General features: G+C 50.1%; 1 protein-coding gene across 1 annotated transcript in view; it reads left to right on the forward strand.

Moving 5' to 3' along the window:
- Positions 1 to 209: 209 nt before the first annotated feature.
- The window catches only part of LOC115910598 (collagen alpha-1(VII) chain-like), a 107,296-nt gene continuing 88,301 nt past the window's right edge, over positions 210 to 19,204 (forward strand). Inside the window, 8 exon segments of the mRNA XM_030960850.1 lie at positions 210 to 468; positions 7,389 to 7,522; positions 9,535 to 9,718; positions 10,678 to 10,837; positions 11,702 to 11,795; positions 12,806 to 12,979; positions 14,319 to 14,470; positions 16,537 to 16,666. Coding sequence (XP_030816710.1) covers positions 7,453 to 7,522; positions 9,535 to 9,718; positions 10,678 to 10,837; positions 11,702 to 11,795; positions 12,806 to 12,979; positions 14,319 to 14,470; positions 16,537 to 16,666 — 964 coding nt within the window. The 5' untranslated portion in view covers positions 210 to 468; positions 7,389 to 7,452.

Here is a 19,204-nt window from a genome sequence, read left to right on the forward strand (position 1 = left end):
CCCCCAATCCTGGTGTTTTCCACCCTCTCCAGGTGCTGATACCTGGAGTTTTCATCTCCCCGGGAACAAACTCTGCCCCTTTCCCTGCGCCGGCCCCTTCCCTTGCAAACATCCCAGTTATTTTATCATCGTTTTATGCCCACGAGGTAAAAATATTTTAATTTTTTTCCCCCACCCTTTCCCTCCCTTTCTCCCTCCTTTCCATTCCCACATTCCTGCCCGGAGCGCGCGGGGTGGCATCCCGTGCCTGCCCCGTTCCTTCCATCCATCCGTCTGTCCGTCCGTCCGTCCGTCTGTCCGTCCCAGGGGAGGAAGGGCAGCTGGAGGGGGGGTCCCGCCTGGAGCAGCCCCTCCTCCCGCCTCAGAATTCCTGATTTTCTGCTTTTCCCCAGCCCTTGGAAGTTTCTCCGCCGCGGATTCCCGGCGCGGGGACCCCGGGACGCTGCTGGGAAACGGGGGAGAAGCCGGGTGAGCAGCACGGTCCGTCTGTCTGTCTGTCTGTCTGTGTGTCCGTGCAGGGTTTCGGCTTTGGGTTTGGTTTTGGGTTTTTTGGTTTTTTGGGGTTTTTTGCCACTCTTCGGTCTCAGGTTGCAGTTAAAGAGCTGCGGAGGGGAAAGGAGGGAGAGGGGCCGGGGGAGGAGGAGGAGGAAGAGGAAGCAGCGGCTCCCAAGGGGGAGGATGAGGAGGGAGCAGCTTCCGATGGGGAGGAAGAGGAGGATGAGGAGGCAGCAGCTCCCGGGGGAGAGGATGAGGAGGCAGCATCTCCTGATGGGGGAGGAAGAGGAGGATGAGGAGGCAGCAGCTCCTGAGGAAGAGGAGGATGAGGAGGCAGGGTTCTGATGGGGGAAGATGAGGATGATGAGGAGGGAGCAGCTCCAGATGAGAAGGATTAGGAGGATGAGGAGGCGGCGGCAGCTCCCAGGGGGGAGGATGAAGAAGATGAGGAGGATGAGGAGGCAGCACCTTCCAAAGGGATGAGGAAGATAAGGAGGCAGCAATTCCCGATGAGGAGAATGAGGAGGAGGATGAGGAAGCAGCAGCTCCTGATGGGGGAAGATGAAGATGAGGAGGCAGCAGTTCCAGATGAGGAAAATGAGGAGGAAGAGGAGCATGAGGAGTAGCGGCTTCCAAAGGGGAGGATGAGGAAGATAAGGAGGCAGGAATTCCCGAGGATGAGGAGGCAGCAGCAGTTCCAGATGAGGAAAATGAGGATGAGGAGCAGCAGCTTCCAAAGGGGAGGATGAGGAAGATAAGGAGGCAGCAATTCCAGCTAATGAGGAGGGAGGAGGAGGATGAGGAGGCAGCACCTCAAGATGAGGAGGAAGAGGAGGATGAGGAGCAGCAGCTTCCAAAGGGGAGGAAGAGGAGGATGAGAAGGAAGCAGCTGTGGATGAGGAAGCACCACATGGGGAGACTGGGGAGGAAGAAGAGATTGGCAGCTCCCAATGGGGAGGATGAGAAGGATGAAGATGATGAGGAGGCAGCAGCCATTGGTGGGGAGGATGAGGATGACGAGGAAGCAGAAGCAGCCCCTCTTCCCCCTTGCTGCACAATTGGAACCCCTTGGTGAAAATCCATGGTTTTCAATCCCTTGGTGCTGCCCCAAAGGGCCCGAGGTGCCCCAAACCTGTCTGGAACTGGGATTTTGGGATGATTTTTGACCTGCCCCGGTGGGACGTGGCTCAGGGAGAGCTTGGGAAGGAGATTCCCGAGCATCATGGAATACCCAGGGTTGGAAGGGGTCACCAAAGTGCCGCTCAATCCCAAATCCCAAAATCCCACCATGTTCCTGAGAGCGTTGCCCCAAATGCTCCTTGAGCTCTGTCGGCATCGCCAGAGCTCCCATGGATTTGTTTTGGGGTTTTTTGAGGTGTTTCTGGGAAGAATCCAATTCCTGTTGCTCCTTTGATGCATCCAGGGGGTCTGAGCATGGAGTGGGCAGGATCTGATCCCAGAAAAGTTCCCACCAGTGGGATGAGGAGATGGATTTTCCCTCTGATCTCCCTTGTTCTGTGTGAAGCAAGTCCTGGATCAAAGCTGGGACAGCAACGGAGCAAATCCCCTGGGAATGGTTGTAATTCCAACAAAACGGATATTTTGGGAGAAGCAGCGGGAAGGGTTGATCTGGGGCCATTCCTGGCTGGGGAACTCCCAAATTCCAGAGTGGAATTCTCCTTTCCTGCCGCAGGTTTGATCGTGGCAATGGATTCAGAATCCACATCCAGCTGCGGATTTGCCCCTTTCCCAATCCAGCTTTTCCTGCCCCAGGAGCACCAGTGGTGGTGGGGACTGAGATCCACTCCCAATTCCCTGTGGATTCTGGAATGACGTTCCACAAATTTCATTTTAATTCACAATTTTTAATATTTTTTTTGGCTGCTCTTCATTGTGGCCCCAAAATAACAGGAATTCTGCTGCAATCAGGAATTGCAGGGAAATGGTTTTCATTCCAGGGAGAGGAGGAAATCGACCACCAGGAGAAGATTCTGGAATGATGTTCCACAAATTTGGTTTTAATTCACAATTTTTGGTTTTTGGCTGCTCTCCATTGTGGCCCCAAAATAATGGGAATTCTGCTGCAATCAGGAATTGCAAGGGAAATGGTTTTCATTCCAGGGAGAGGAGGAAATCGACCACCAGGAGAAGATTCCTGGAATGTCTCAGAAGGCCTTGAGGCTCTTTGTGGTTTGGGGTGGAATTTGCAGGAATTGCTTCCCGTGGTCACTGCACCAGGAAGGGGACGGGGAATGTTGGGGCTTCCCAATTTTCTTGCAGCTCCAAGGATCCTTGGGAAGGGCTGGAGGTTCTGTTTGGAGCGTTGGCACAGGGATATGGGGACATGTCCTGGCTCTTTTGGGTGTCATTTTGTCCTTTTTGGGATCACTGGAATTTTGGGATCACTGGATTTTTGGTCGTCATTTGGTCCTTTTTGGGTGTTACTGGATTCTTGGGATCACTGGGTTTTTGTATGTCATTTGGTCGTTTTTTGGGATCACTGGATTTTTGGGTGTCATTGGTCATTTTTTGGGATCACGGGAATTTTGGGATCATTGGGGTTTTGGGTATCATTTGGTCATTTTTGGGGATCACTGGAATTTTGGGTGTCATTCAGTCGTTTTTGGGTGTTGCTGGAATTTTGGGATCACTGGGTTTTTGGGTGTCATTTGGTCGTTTTTGGGTGTTGCTGGATTTTTGGGATCATTGGGGTTTTGGGTGTCATTTGGTCTTTGAATTAATTTTGGGTATTTGGTCCTTTGATCCCCGGATTTTCGGGTGTCACTTGGTTTTTGGGATCACTGGACTTTTGGGATCACTGGGGTTTTGGGTGTCATTTGGTCGTTTTTTGGGATCACTGGAATTTTGGGTGTCATTCAGTCATTTTTGGGTGTTGCTGGACTTCTGGGATCACTGGGTTTTTGGGTGTCACTTGGTCCTTTTTGGGTGTCACTGGAATTTTGGGATCACCGGATTTTTGGGTGTCATTTGGTCCTTTTTGGGTGTTGCTGGACTTTTGGGATCACTGGGGTTTTGGGTGTCATTTGGTCATTTTTGGGATCACTGGAATTTTGGGATCACTGGATTTTTGGGTGTCATTTGGTCCTTTTTGGGTACCACTTCATGTTTGGGATCCCTGGATTTTCGGGTGTCACTTGGTCCTTTTTTGGAATCACTGGAATTTTGGGATCACTGGGTTTTTGGGTGTCATTTGGTCGTTTTTGGGTGTTGCTGGAATTTTGGGATCACTGGGTTTTTGGGTGTCATTTGGTCGTTTTTTGGGATCACTGGAATTTTGGGATCATTGGGGTTTTGGGTGTCATTCGGTCCTTTTTGGGTGTTGCTGGATTTTTGGGATCGCTGGGTTTGTGGGTGTCATTTGATCCTTTTTTGGGATCACTGGAATTTTGGGATCATTGGGTTTTTGGGTGTCATTTGGTCTTTTCTGGGTGTCACTGGATTTTTGGGTGTCATTTGGTCCTTTTTGGGTGCCACTTCATGTTTGGGATCCCTGGATTTTTGGGTGTCACTTGGTCCTTTTTGGGTGTCACTGGAATTTTGGGATCACCGGATTTTTGGTTGTCACTGGGTCCTTTCTGGGTGTTACTGGATTTTTGGGACCCCTGGGTTTTTAGGATCACTAGGCTTTTGGATGTTGTTTGCTTCTTTTTGGGTCTCATTTGGTCATTTTGGGGATCACTGGAATTTTAGAATCACTGGCTTTTTGGGCATCATTTTATTCTTTCTGGGTGACACTGGAATTATGGGGTTTTGGGCATCATTTGGTCCTTGCTGGGTGTCACTAGAATTTTGGGATCACTGGATTTTTGGGTGTCATTTGGTCATTTTTGGGATCACTGGATTTATGGGCATCATTTGGACCTTTTTGGGTGCTACTGGATTTTTGGAGATCACTGGAATTTTAGTATCACTGGATTTTTGGGTGTCATTTGATCATTTTGGGGATCACTGGGTTTTTGGACGTCATTTGATCCTTTTTGGGTGTCATTTGGTCATTTTGGTGATCACTGGGTTTTTGGATGTCATTTGATCCTTTTAGGGTGTCATTTGGTCATTTTGGGGATCATTGGGTTTTTGGGTGTCACTTGGTCCTTTCTGGGTTCACTCAGTTATCCCAAGCATGGCTTGTCTGGGAGTGGGAAAACCTGGGGGAGTAGGGGACGGATGGACGGACGGACGGATGGACAGATGGATGGATGGAGTGTGACTCTTTGAGATTTGTGATCTGCAGGTGGTGCCGAAGCTCTGGGATATTCTCACCTCAGGCCTCACCTTCCCGTGGAATGAATAATTAAATTAATGGGAAAAGCCAGAGATTCGGGTTCAGATCCTTGGCTCCAGCTCAGGGATTGGGGGATCTCCTCCTGACTGGGCAGGGGGTGCCTCTGGTTCCGCCTCTCCCATTCCCATTGCCCAGAAATCAGGGAATCACTCAGGGGTTGTGTTGGAAAGGACTCTAAAGCCCATCCAATTCCTACCTGGCCATGGATGGGGCGTTGGGTCAGGAGATGGGAACTGGGGAATTCCGATTTGCCCAAATTCTCCTTGCTGCCTCCTTCCATGTCCTTATTCCAGCAAAAGCGAATCTGGAGGCAGCAAGATTCCTGCTGGGAGAATTTCCCCTGCCCCAAACCCAGGAGGCTCCCAGGGTGTGGGAACCCAGGAAATTCCTCTGGCTGCCCTGGAGGGCTCGAGCCCCTGCCCAGGGGGCTCAGAGACCTTGTCACAGAGCCTCAGACCCCCGTGCCTTTGATTTAGCCCTTGGAAAAAACAATTACCAACCTTTATATGAAGAGTTACAAGCCACGAAAGTTTAAGTGGAATGATAGTGAATTTATCACTGGGTGAAAAATAGATTTTTTGGTGATTTTAGAATGGGGGTTCAGGAGGCAAGATGGAGGAATCTGGGTGTGTCCAGCCTTTCTCCTTCTTCTTCTTCTTGGCCTCCATCTTCTGGGTGATGGTGGCACTTTTGGATTGGTTTGGAGTAGAAGCTCAGTGTCTAACACAGGTGATGGGTATTGGGAAGGAATTGTAAACATTGTACATGTAGTTTTTAGTATAAGAAGATAACACCACCCCGGGAGCAGGCAGAGTGCCTCTGTCTCACCTGCTGGACAGACCTCAGCAGGCCAGGAGAAAGAATTTTATAGATAAGAAACAATGAACAACCTTGAGACCGAGAAATGAAAAGCTCCAACTCCTTCTTCGACTGCCAGGCTGGGAAAAGAGACTTTCTGACACATCTCGGGGTCACTCTGAGCAGCAGAGACCCAAGACCAGGGGATGCAGAACCTTTGAGATCTTTGTTTCCTTTGTCCCAGCTCCTGTTCCCCTCAGGGGCACTTGGAAATGTGAATAACCTGGAAAAGTTCCAGCTGGAGGAACCGAGCGGCGCAGCCCTGGCTGCCAGCCAGGCACTCCATCTCTTCATCCATCACTTTCCAACCCTTTTTTCCCCCTTTTTTTTTAACCCCCACCTCCTTCAAACCCAACGATTTTCCCACAAATCCCCCACCTCTCCTTGGCCATGGATCCTGCTTCCCTGGAGATATTCCTTATTTGAGAACGTGCAATCCCATTCCACCTTTTTTAAGGGAGAGCAGAGGAACAAACGTCACCCCTTGGATGCCCCACGTGGCAGCAGGGTGACAAAACTGCAGATATCCCATTCTTTGTTCCATGAATCCATCTGATGAGCGGTGATTCCCAACAAAATTCCCCTTTGGAGTCACCCGCCCCAAATCTTCCCTCCTCTCCTGGGATTTCTTGCAGGAATTGGAGCTCAGGGCACCAAACCCCTCCCTTGCTGTTTGCAGCAGCTGCACTGGCAAATCCAACATTTTTTTCCCTCAAATTGTGCTTCTTGGAGAGGGAGGAAGGTTCTGCCTGGAGGTGATCTTCCCAAGAAACAGTCGGCTGGAATTTTCTGCTTGGAAAAGCCTCTAAATTTGGATTATAAATGTGTTTTTAATGTGAAAATCTGATTTGTGGGGAGTCATCATGGAGCAGGAAAAAGGAGAGGAGGGCCTGGATGTCATTCCCAGGACTCACCAGGTCCTGGGAATGACATTTCCTGCTTTTCCTCTGGATGCTCCCAAGCTGAAATCCTCCATCCCAAACTCCTGGAACATTCCTTGTCACAGAAATCTAAGAGAGACTCCTTATTCTCATTAATTCCTGGTGTTAATTGGAATGAAATCCCTGGGAAAGAGTGAAGGTGGATGAAGCCATTGAGATTTATTTTTTCCCTGAATCCATAATTTCCACCTTGGAAGTTGTCCACAATTCCCTGGGAGCAGGTGAGGCTCAGAGCAGGAAAACAACATTTGATTGCCCATTAAAAAAGAATAAAAATTCCTTTTTGGCAGCACCACTTCTGTTCCACAGGGAGAATTCTCTGTTTTCCATGGAATGTCACAGGAATTCTGCAGCAGTTCTGGGGAGTCATTAAACCACCAGCAATAACCAAAATTCCAGATTCCTCTGGCGTGGTGAGCTGGCTCCTCAAGGAAGTTCATCCTGGATTTAGGAGCCTGGAGATCAGGGTTGGATGCAGCTGATTCCTGATTTTCCAGGCCGTTTCTCCCGGATTAATTGAAGTGGGAAGTTTGTCCTCCTTTTATCCCACCACCAATATTCCCATTTGGGCTTCATTGTCTCAGGCGGATGTTGGGTAAGGGTGGGGGGGGCAAAGATGAAATCTCAGAATTAGCAAAGAAATTAAGGAATTTCAGGATTTATGGATTTGAATCCCAATTTTCCAAGCCAGGAGGAGCCTTTTCAGCTGGAGAAAAGCTTTTCCTGGCACTGAGCGTGGGTGGGAGCGTCACCCTCAGGTGGCCCCAGCTCCAACCTCTTTCCCTCTGCAGGTGAGGGGCTCTCCAGGCTCCACGCTGGCTCCCAGGAATTCCCAGGAGCTGCTTCCCAAGGGAAATGTTGTGTGCCCAGATCCTTGTCCTGGCGCTGGCCACGGGGCCCTTCCGAGCTGGGGCTGCTCATGAAGGTGAGTGACAAGTGACAAGTGACACCTGGGTCACCACGGGTGCAGCATTTGGGACATTTTGCAGGACTAAAATCCGTTTCCCAAGCAGATTTTCCTGGATCCGCACATGGATCTGTCAGGGTGGAGCTGTGGTGCCTTTAATTCCTGCTCAGGACTCTGTTGGGTTGGGATGGTGTGGATAACAGAGCACCTCGAAAGGAATTCAGGGCTTGTAGGGATGAATCCTCTCCCCGTGCTGGCAGGAATTGCCTCCCGGAATTCCTGCCCCAAGCAGAGATGGGACACAAGGGCAGGGGGCCCTGCAGAGAAGATCCTCAGAGGAATTCAGGGCCCGAATTCCTGCTCTGGGATTGAATTCAGGGCCTGAATCTGGGATTGAATTCATGGCCTGAATTCATGGCCTGAGTTCCTGCTCTGGGATTGAATTCAGGCCTGAATCTGGGATTGAATTCAGGGACTGAATTCCTGCTCTGGGACTGAATTCAGGCCTGAATCTGGGATTGAATTCATGGCCTGAATTCATGCCTGAGTTCCTGCTCTGGGATTGAATTCAGGCCTGAATCTGGGATTGAATTCATGGCCTGAGTTCCTGCTCTGGGATTGAATTCAGGGCCTGAATCTGGGATTGAATTCAGGCCTGAATTCATGGCCTGAGTTCCTGCTCTGGGACTGAATTCAGGGCCTGAATCTGGGATTGAATTCAGGGCTGAATTCCAGCTCTGGGATTGATTTCAGGCCTGAATCTGGGACTGAATTCAGGCTTGAATTCATGGCCTGAGTTCCTGCTCTGGGATTCATGGAGCAATCAGGGCTCTGCTCAGCGTCCTGCCTCTGCTTCAGAGGAAAGTGGGGAGAAAGGGAAAACAAATCCCCTCTGAATTCCAATACCTAGTTCCAGCCACCACACGGGAAATGGGAGAGGAAAATCCTCAAGGAAGCCTTGAATCCTTCTCCTGGTTTTTAGGGAGTTTGGGATGGCACAAGGATTCACCTCCCCAGCTCCATGCAGGCCCACAAAGAGCTTTTGGGGACGAGGGGCTGCATCCAAAAAGCAGGAGGAGAAGGAGTTTCAGGGAAGAGCCTCATGGATGTATTTTTTGGTCTCAGAGGGGGAGATCCTTGGGAGCATCCCCCAGAGTGAATCCAGAGCTCCCAGGATTGTCCCAGGCTGGGTGGGATCCTCCTTTTTCCAACAACCCCCAGGTTTGGAGGTGCAGATCCATCTAAATCCGTTAAATTCAACAAGGAGTTAATGGAATCTTCAGCATCAGCTCGGAAATTAGCTTGATTAAGCTGCTGTCCATCAATTAACTCCAGTGGTGTTTAATTCCGGGCTGGGAGCGGGGCAATAAATCAACTTTTGGAGATGTCTCTGGCAAAGCCGTGATGGATGGAACGGGATGTTCATGGAAAATTCCACCTCCCATCCTATCCCCCTGTGATTGATAGAGCTGTCCAGGGTGGGATTTCCTCCAGAAGGCACCAATCCAAATATCTTTAGCATCCCACATTTCCCATGACAGCTCCGGCTGCATGATCCAAGCAGGAATTCCGAGGTTTTGGGAAATTTTTGACAAAAAAAAAAGAAATAAAAAGGAAAGCCCCCAGAGTGAGCTGGGATTGTCACACTTATAGGGAAAAGGGCACCATCCCACCCTTTGGAATCCCATATTTGTTGTTTTCCTCCTCATTATCCCCGGATGCAAATGAGGGTGGGGTGAGGAAGACTCCCAAAAATCAGGATGGATGGTGGAAGCTCTGCCATGGACAGGGACCTTCCACTGTCCCAGGTTTTCCTGGCCTTGGAGACTTCCCAGGATGGGGCACCTCTGGATGAGAAGCTTCTCCTGGGTCAGAACATCCGAATGAAGAATTAGGAGGAAATTAAGGAGAGCGCAACACTCTGGGAAGCACCTGAACATGTGGAAGGGAAGCACTCCTTCCTCTCGGTGTCCTGGGAATTCGGGTGGCTCTGGGGGTGTCCCTCACTCCCTGTCCCTCTTGTCCCGCAGCCTGCAGGATAGCAGAGGTGGCCAAGGTCCTGTTCCTGGTGGGGCACTCGGAGGGAAGCACAGGGAAGGAGAGCTCCCAGCTGCTCCAGGATTTCATCAGGAGCGTGGCCAGATCCTTCGAGAGCACAGAGACGGGAACAGGAGGAGTCCAGCTGGGCCTGGCTCTGTATGGGGAGACACCAAGGTGGGTCTGACCCTCCTCCTCCAGCCTCTCCTGGGATCCAGCTCGTGGGTGAAGAGCTCCCGCAGCTCTGGGGAACCTCTGAGCAAGAGCTGGACCCTCAGCAGAGTCATCCAGAGGTGCTTGGCCACAGGGAATTCTTTCAGGGCAGGAAGGATGGGTTTAACACTCAAATTCCCAGTTCAGGGCAGGAAGGATGGGTTTGACACTCAAATTCCCAGTTCAGGGCAGGAAGGATGGATTTAGCACTCAAATTCTAGGTTCAGGGCAGGAAAGGTGGATTTAGCACTCAAATTCCTAGTTCAGGGCAGGAAAGGTGGATTTAACACTCAAATTCTGAGTTCAGGGCAGGAAGGATGGGTTTGACACTCAAATTCCCAGTTCAGGGCAGGAAGGATGGATTTAGCACTCAAATTCCCAGTTCAGGGCAGGAAGGATGGATTTAGCACTCAAATTCTAGGTTCAGGGTAGGAAAGGTGGATTTAAGACTCAAATTCAAAATTCAGGGCAGGAAAGATGAGTTTAACACTCAAATTCCCAGTTCAGGGCAGGAAGGATGGGTTTAACACCCAAATTCCCAGTTCAGGGCAGGAAGGGTGGGTTTAACACTCAAATTCCAAGTTTTAGGTCCTGGGTTGTGGTACCAGGGTCTGGAGCTTGTTCTCTGCACTCCCCTGACCACTGTGAGGAGAACTTCTTGGCATGAGTTGAATCCATGGAATGGTTTGGGTGGGAAGGGACCTTAAAGACCATTTCATTCCAGCTTTCATGGGCAGGGACACCTTCCCCTATCCCAGGCTCCTCCAAGCTCCATCCAGCCTGGCCTAGGACAATTCCAGGGATCCAGGGGCAGCCACAGCTGCTCTGGGCAACTGGAAAGAAACTAAATGTCAACATCACTGCTGGTTATGGCCATTTTCAGCGCACCCCTTGCTCTTCATTCCCCCATCTCCCATTCCCAGGATGAGCGTGGAGCTCACAGATTACGTGACCATCAGAGAAAGGCTGGATGCAGCTCAGGACCTCTCCTCCAAAGGCAGCAGCCTCCAAACAGGCTCAGCCCTGGCTTTTGCAGCTCAGGCCTTGGCCCACCAGGACACCCTGACAGAGGAGGCAGCAAAGGTGGGTGAGCTCCTGGGGTGTTGTCCAGGGAGCAGCTGGGTCATCCCAGAATCCTGGAATGGTTTGGGTTGGAAGGCAAAGCAAAGCCCATCCAGTGCCACCCTCTGCCATGGGCAGGGACACCTTCCACCATGCCAGGCTGCTCTAAACCCCATCCAACCTGGCCTTGGGCACTTCCAGGGCTGAGGAAGCTCCCATGGAATCATTCCCATGAGCTGGGAAGGAGCAGAGCTGCTCCCCTGAGGATCTTCTCTGCAGGGCCCTCCTGCCCTTGTGTCTCATTCTCTGCTTGGGAAAGGAACTCCAGGAGGAAATTCCTGCCAGCACAGGGAGAGAATTCATCCCTACAAGCCTTGGACACTTCCAGGCATCCAGGAACAGCTGCAGCTTCTCTGGGAATTCCACCCCAGCCAGGAATTCCTTCCCAATATCCCGCTCATCCCTGCCCTCTGGCAGTGGGAAGCCATTCCCACTTTGTCCGGTCACTCCATGATCTTGCGAGTTGTCCCTCTCCACAGGGAAGAATTCTTTCCTAGTATCCAACCCAAACCTAGTCCTCCCTTGGGAGCTGCTCGTGAGGATTTGTAGGGATGAATCCTCTCCCAGTGCTGGCAGGAATTTCCTCCTGGAGTTCCTGCCCCAAGCAGAGATGAGACACAAGGGCAGGGGGGCCCTGCAGAGAAAAGATCCTCACGGGGAGCAGCTCATGGCAATGATTCCGTGGGAGCTTCCTCACAGGTGTTGGGTTTTTGAAGGATTTCATTCCAAGGGAGGGATTTCAGGGATGCAAAACCCCACAGCTCCCACCCTGACCTCCTGACGTTGGGCCCGTTTCTTCCCTGGCTGTCATCCCAACCCTTGCAGGTGGTGGTTCTGATCACGGATGGGAAATCCAGCGATTCCATGGAAGAGGGAGCCGGGATCCTGCACGACGGGGGGGTGACACTGTTTGCTGTGGGTATGTGTGGCCACCAAATCCTCTGTGACACCAACCCTCGTTCTTCTCCTCTGTGACCAACCCTGGTTCTTCTCCTGTGTGAACAACCCTTGTTCTTCTTCCCGGGGAATACTCCTGATTTACAACACCCTCTTCCTAAAAACCACTCCCATCCCCAGGCTCAGCCTTTGGAAACCACTGCAAGCCCAGGAAAATTGTTGTGTTCTTGGATATTTTTGTTGTTGTTGTCAAAAACTGGTTTATTCGGTGAAAATCTGTGGCTTTGTATCTGTCAAAGCCGCTTGTGAATTCAGAAGGGGCTCAATAAATGGTTCCATAAAAGTCAAAATGTTTTGATGTGACATTTAGGGAAAAAACAATTGAAAATTATTTTGCTTCTGAAGTTCTCTCTTAATGGGACTCAGAGATTGACTCAAAAATGTCCCTCAGAATAATTCCATGAGCGAGGAAAGGTTCCACTGCTGCCCCCATCCCCAAGAGTGAAATTCCACCAACCAAGTCCTTTCCTTCCCCAAATATCTCAGGGAACGACAGGAATGGTGGTGGGGTTTCAATACAAAGAGCAACCAGGTCAGTTTGAACCAATGCGAGGTGAAATTGGGGAAGGATTGGTTTGGTGGGTGGGTTGTTCCCCCTTTCTTTGGTTCAACCCTGGAATTTTCAAACAGCCTCCCAAAATCCCGTTGCCTGCTCGGCACAGGAATGTCTCTGTACCCAGTGGGAACGACAAGGCCAGATCCTGCCCTGTTCCTTTCCCCCACCCCTCAGCCCATTACCAGCACTGAGACATCTCTATGACACCTCTGGAGAAATCCTCACCTCTTTTCCCTGGTGGAAGAGGCTTCCTCTGCTTCCCCCATCCATCTGGAGCCTCCATTCCTGTCCCCTCCTTTTCCTTGGCAGCACAACCCAAAATTGGAGTCAAACTCAAAGCCCAGCACGTTGCTCCCCCTTTCCAAAGCCTGCCCTGCCCAATGGATGGTGTTTGATGTCCACTTTCCCTCCCCTAGGGATCAAGGATGCTGACAAGAACGAGTTGGGCAGGATTGCTTCCGATCCCGCTGCGGAGCACGTGCTTTACGTGGAGGATTTCCAGCTGCTCCCAGATGTGGCTGCCAAACTCTCTCGGAGGCTCTGCTTCACCGCCTCGGAGCCACCACGTCCTGTCAAGCACAGGGTGCAAGGTGTGGCCAGGTCCTGCTCTGATCCTGCTTTCCATCTGCTCAAGCCAGCCTCTGGATGTGCTTCCATGGGGATGAACTTCCCACGTCCCTCTGAGGGAGCTGGAGGGGTTGGGTGATCCCAGAGGAGCAACCAGCTCATGGAGCAGCTCCTGTTTTGGGGACAGTGGTCCTGGGTGGTTTTTGTGTGGCTGCTTCTCCATGGTTTGTTTAGGGATACCAGATCCTGGTATCCATATTTTTTTTTTTTAGGGATACGAGATCCTGGTATCCCTATTTTTTGAATTTTTTTTTCAGGATACCAGATCCTGGTATCCCTATTTTTTTTTTTTCGGGATACCAGATCCTGGTATCCCTCTTTTTGGATTTTTTTTTAAGGATACCAGATCCTGGTATCCCTATTTTTTGAATTTTTTTTCAGGATACCAGATCCTGGTATCCCTATTTTTTGAATTTTTTTAGGGATACTATATCCTGGTATCCCTATTTTTTATTTTTTTAGGGATACTAGATCCTGGTATCCCTATTTTTTTTTTAAGGGATACCAGATCCTGGTATCCCCTATTTTTTGATTTTTTGATTTTGATGCTGGATCAAACAAAAGGAGCAGCAATGGGATGGAGCAGCATTTCTGCTCCTTGGGGTATTTCGTTGTGGGGTCGTCGCAGGGAATTCTGGCAGCACAGCTCAGGGTCTGGAGAAGAACTCCATTCCCTGCTGAGGATCCAGAGGTTTCCCAAGAAGAAGTTTCCCAAAAAGAGGTTTCCCAAAATATTTCCAAAGAGATCCTTACACTGCAGTGAACCCAGAGGTGATGGCACTGAATTCCTGCCCCTTCTTGGCTCACAAGCTCAGGAGAAGCTGAGTTCAAAGCTTGGGGTAGAAATGGGGAGAACTTCACCTGAGACTATAAAGGGTCTCTTTTTTTTGGCTTCTTTTGTGGTTCTGCAGCACTTCAGGGCTCCCTGTGACATTCCATGGAAAATCCAGACTTCCTGTGACATTCCATGGAAATTCCATGGAGAGTCCAAGCTTCCCGGCAGATTTCTCCAGTGTTGGGAAGGCGAAGGGCAGGGAGGAGCTGCTGCCTTGTGCATTAACCAGATGATCACTGGGGAAGTTTAAACCAAAAAATTTTGGTTTCCTGCTTTGTGCTGTCAAAAAACTGGCCCAAAAAAATTCCTGCTGGATCATCTCCTGTCTGGAAACAGATCCCAGGTGTCCCTGTGCTCCCAACCTGAGTGGCACCCACGGCTTTCGCTGTGTGGAATGTGTTGACTCCATCCATGGACGTCACATGCGGTGGGATGCAATCCAAACTCTTTACTTTGTGTTCTTGCAGCTGAGCAGATCCTGGGCCCTCGGGAGCTGCGTGTCAGCCAGCACAGCCACAGCTCCCTGAGGCTCTCGTGGGTGCCAGCCACGGGCAGGGTGACAGGGTACCGTGTCCACGTCCACCCCATGTCACCGGAGCAGCTGGAGCACCAGAGGCAGGTAGGGTCATATTCCTATTTTACAGGGCACCAGCTAGGGTTCAGTTCCCAGTGTTGGATTCAGTTCACAATGTTATGGGCTCATCCTGTGTTGAGGGCGTAGCCTGGTTAGGAGGTCACACCATGTCCCTCAGCCATCCTGGTGACAGAGGGATTGGTGGGAATTCCTGAGGCTTGACATGAAGCTGTAGATGCACCATGGGACCTACCAGTTTCAGTTTCCAGTGTTGGGGTTCGGTTTCCAATATTGTGGGTTCATCCCGTGTTGAGGGCACAGCCCGGTTAGGAGGTGGCACCATCTCCTTCAGTCATCCTGGATCCTTCAGCCTCATCCCTCAGCCATCCTGGTGACAGCAGGATTGGCAGGAATTCCTGAGGGTTGAAGTGAAGCTGTAGACCCACCATGGGTGTGGATCCACCATGGGATCCACCAGTTTCAGTTCCCAAAGATGGGGGTTCATCCCGTATTGAGGGCACAGCCTGGTTAGGAGTCTCACCATGTCCCCCAGCCATCCTGGGCACAGAGGGATTGGCAGGAATTCCTGAGGGTTGAAGTGAAGCTGTAGATCCACCATAGGATCCACCAGTTTCAGTCCCCAATGTTGGGTTTTAGTTCCCAGTGTTGGGTTTCCTTTCCCAATGTTGTGGGGTCATCCTATGTTGATGGCACAGCCCGGTTAGGAGGTCACACTGTGTCCCTCAGCCATCCTGGTGACAGAGGGATTGGTGGGAATTCCTGAGGCTTGACATGAAGCTGTAGATGCACCATGGGACTTGCCCGTTCCAGTTTTCAGTGTTGGGTTTCAGTTCCCAAAGATGGGGGTTCATCCTCTGTTGAGGGCACAGCCCAGTTAGGAGGTCTCACCATGTCCCTCAGCTATCCTGGTGACAGCGGGATTGGCAGGAACTCCTGAGGGTTGAAGTGAAGGTGTAGATCCACCATGGGTGTAGATCCACCAGGGGATCCACCAGTTGCAGATCCCAAAGTTGGGGTTCAGTTCCCAAAGTTGGGGGTCATCCCATGTTGAGGGCGCAGCCTGGTTAGGAGGTGGCACCATGTCCCTCAGCCATCCTGGGCACAGAGGGATTGGTGGGAATTCCTGAGGCTTGACATGAAGCTGTAGATCCACCATTGGATCCACCAGTCTCAGTCCCCAGTGTTGGGTTTCAGTTCCCAAAGCTGGGGGCTCATCCCATGTTGAGGATACAGCCAGGCTAGGAGGTCACACCATGTCCCTCAGCCATCCCGGTGACAGCAGGATTGGCAGGAACTCCTGAGGGTTGAAGTGAAGCTGTAGATCCACCACGGGTGTGGATCCACCATGGGATCCACCAGTTTCAGTTCCCAGTGCTGGGTTTCAGCTCCCAGTGTTGGGGGGTCATGCTTGGTTAGGAGGTGGCACCCAACCTTCCCAATGTCCAATCCTTTCTCTCCTTATCTTTGTGATGCCGCCACTCCATCCCATCCAGCATCTCCTGCTCCTCCAGCTGTTCATTTTGGTGAGATCTGCAAGGAATTTGGGATTTTCCGTGTCCTTGTGTGAGGGATGCTGCCGTGTGCTCCAGCTCATCCCACACCGCACAAAGTTTGGGAGTTAGACTGAAGGGTAGAAGATACTTGCCCTAAAAGCCTTGATTCCTAATAATAGAACAAAGCTATGAAAGCTTAAATTATTAAGGTGGAGATTATTAATTGTATTAATTATTAAAATTGTATTTAACTGGAATGATCATCCTTGGCAGCTTCTGTGTTTTCCCTGTTATTATGAGATCCTGAAGTTCTGTTTCCATCTCCTGCCCTCAGGTTACATCAAAAATTCCTTCCCTAAGCTTAAAAAAAGAACTTTCTTGGTTGTTTTTCCTTCATTTTCTTCAAAGCAATTTGAGATCACCTTTACCCTCAATGCACTCCCCATGTTTTATTTCCTGGGTTATTCCACAATTTGAGGATCACAGCCTCTGGGTGAGGGTTTTAAGAGGCTCCTGCTCATGGAAGGAGGTGCGGCAGGTGGCCTGACGTTCTGCTGTGGGTGTGACGCCGGTGTCCCTTGTCCCCCTGTGTGGCAGATGGAGGTGGACGGGGACACCACCACGGTGCTGGTGACAGGTCTGAAGCCCAGCACCAAATACGTGCTGACGGTGAGGGCCAGCTACGGAGGGGTCCTTGGGGAGCCAGCAGCCACCAAAGGGAAAACAGGTGAGCGTCCCCTGGGCCAGCCCTGCGGAAAACGCCCGACCCAGAGCTGGAGAGGAGGGAGGGATGGATGGAGGGATGGAAACTTGGGAGAAAGGAAGGAAGGATGGAGGGATGGTGGGATGAAAGGAGGGGTGTGGGTGGATGGATTGATGGATGGTAGCATGGTGGGATGGATGGATGGATGGATGAGGGAGGGGGGAATGGATGGTGGGATGGATAGCGGGATAGATGGATGATGGAATGGTGGGATGGATGGTGGGATGAAAGGATGGATGGATGGATGGTGGGATGAAAGGATTGATGGATGGATGGACGAGGAATGGATGAATTATGGAGCGATGGATGATGGATGGTGCGCCGGCTAGCTATATACAGGCACTATGGGACGGGACTGCTTTGGAATGCGTCGGGAACTGTTTATTTTTCAGAATATTTCTAATCCATAGTTTTGTCTGTGTAAAGATCTTGACAGTTCGCAATCCAGGCAGCAAGTCAAAGAATCTTCTTGTTACAAAATGCCAAATACCCGTCTTAGCCAATTACACAGAGCAAAGGAATATTGACAGTGATTTTAACCAATCAATATAAGCACATGTAGCTTGACTTAAAACAATGCTTGCTTGTTCATTTATAGGAAGACAATGCATAAAACCCCATTCATAAAATCTAACTTTGCTATAGAAACTTTTTGCAACTTAGAAAGCTATTTCTAAACACTAGACATAAGTCTATTGTTCTATTCTTCACGTCTTCTTACAGCTAACAAGATGCATCAGCAATATTCCTTATTCTGCCGTAACTGAGGCCTGTCTTTTTTCCCCACAAACTTAAAACCCTTTGACTTTATAGATTCCCACAGATGGAGGCACGAGGAATGGAGGCATGGATGGATGGATGAGGGAGGAAGGAATGGATGGTGAGATGGATAGCAGGATAGATGGATGACACAGTGGCATGGATGGAGGCATGGATGATGGATGGACGATGGAGGGATGGATGGAGGGATGGGTGGGTGGGTGGATGGATGGAGGGATGGATGGTGGCATGGTGGGATGGATGATGGGAGACAGGGACGGATGAGGGAGGAAGGGAGGAATAGATGGTGGGATGGATAGCAGAATAGATGGAATGGTGGGATGGATGGATTGACAGATGGATGGACAGATGGATGTATGGGTAGATGGATGGATGAGGGAGAGAGGGAGGAATGGATGGTGGGATGGATGGATGGATGGATGGATGGATAGATAGATGGAGGCATGGGTTTGGAGATTCAAATTTTATGAGAGAAGCTTCTATTGGTCCTGAGGTGCAGGAAGCTCCTTGGCTTTCCAAACTCCTCCAAGAGGAGCCTGGACAGGGCTGGATCCAATCCCGACCCCGGACTGTCAATGCATTAAATCTAAGGAATTTTAGAGGTGTGGTTGAACCTTTGTCCAAGGATAAGGATGGCAAACCATGTTTATTTATATTATATAAAATTTGTATTAAAATTAATGATTCCTTATGATAAATGAGTAGATGAAAAGATCTTAATAAGAATTATTTACTGCACAGTAGAGAAGCTAAAATTACCAGCACAGGACAGAATCATGCACTTTATCAAAGTAATTATACTGTAGTAATTATATTGAAGTAATTATATTAAAGTAATTGTAATAAAATTAGTAAAAAAACCCCAATTATTGAAGTAGAGATTGATGTCACTCACCCAGACCAATGTCCAGGGGCAGATCTCTTCTGCTGCCCCTGGGTTGGTTCCCAAAAAAAACTTTCCTTCCAAAGGGTAGGGGTTTTTTTTTCCTTTTTGGTTTTTTTTTCTTCTTCTGCTTGCCCACACCCCTCAAGGGGTTGACTTTGAGGGCTTTCCGATGAACAAATAAAGCAGGAATCTCCATTCCCATGTCAGGAGAACGTTTGAAAGTGGGACTGCACTTTCACCACCTCTGCTTTTAGGGATTTTCACAGTTTAGGGGATTCACTAATCCCACCCTGCTCCCTGGATGAAGCCCCAATCCTGCTTTGCCCAAGGGGTTTTTTAAAGAATTATTCCTTCCTTTCTTCCCTGCCTTTTGTTCCCTCCCCGCACCCCCTGCGACGTCCGGAATTGTTTGTCTTCTTGAGGGAAGCTCTCTGACAGGATGAATAAATAAACCTCCTCAGTGAGGTTTGGCTCATCTGTACTTGCCAGCAAGAAGATGGAATGTCTTTATGGGTGGAAATAAAGCCATTTGATCTCTCCTCTTTATTATCCCCAACACGAAGCCAGAGGCAGGAGCCATAAATCCGTCTGCCGTGGCTGGCTGGATCCAAGCGGGCTCCTCTCCCTTGGAATTGTGGCCGTGGGAGCAAAGCAGGCTTTGATTCATGGCTTTGATTCCTGCTCAGTCTGCAGGAGCCGCGGAGTTTCCCCTGCCCAGGGGAGATTTCCTCTGCTTGTGAGAGGATGTTTCAGATCCCAGCACCATTCCCAGAGAAAACTCCCAAACTTTCTGCCCTGGGATGTTTCGTCCCCTATTGGAAAAAAGAGTTGGCAGG

The sequence above is a fragment of the Camarhynchus parvulus genome, chromosome 1A, assembly GCF_901933205.1.
Source record: "Camarhynchus parvulus chromosome 1A, STF_HiC, whole genome shotgun sequence".
NCBI lineage: Eukaryota > Metazoa > Chordata > Aves > Passeriformes > Thraupidae > Camarhynchus > Camarhynchus parvulus.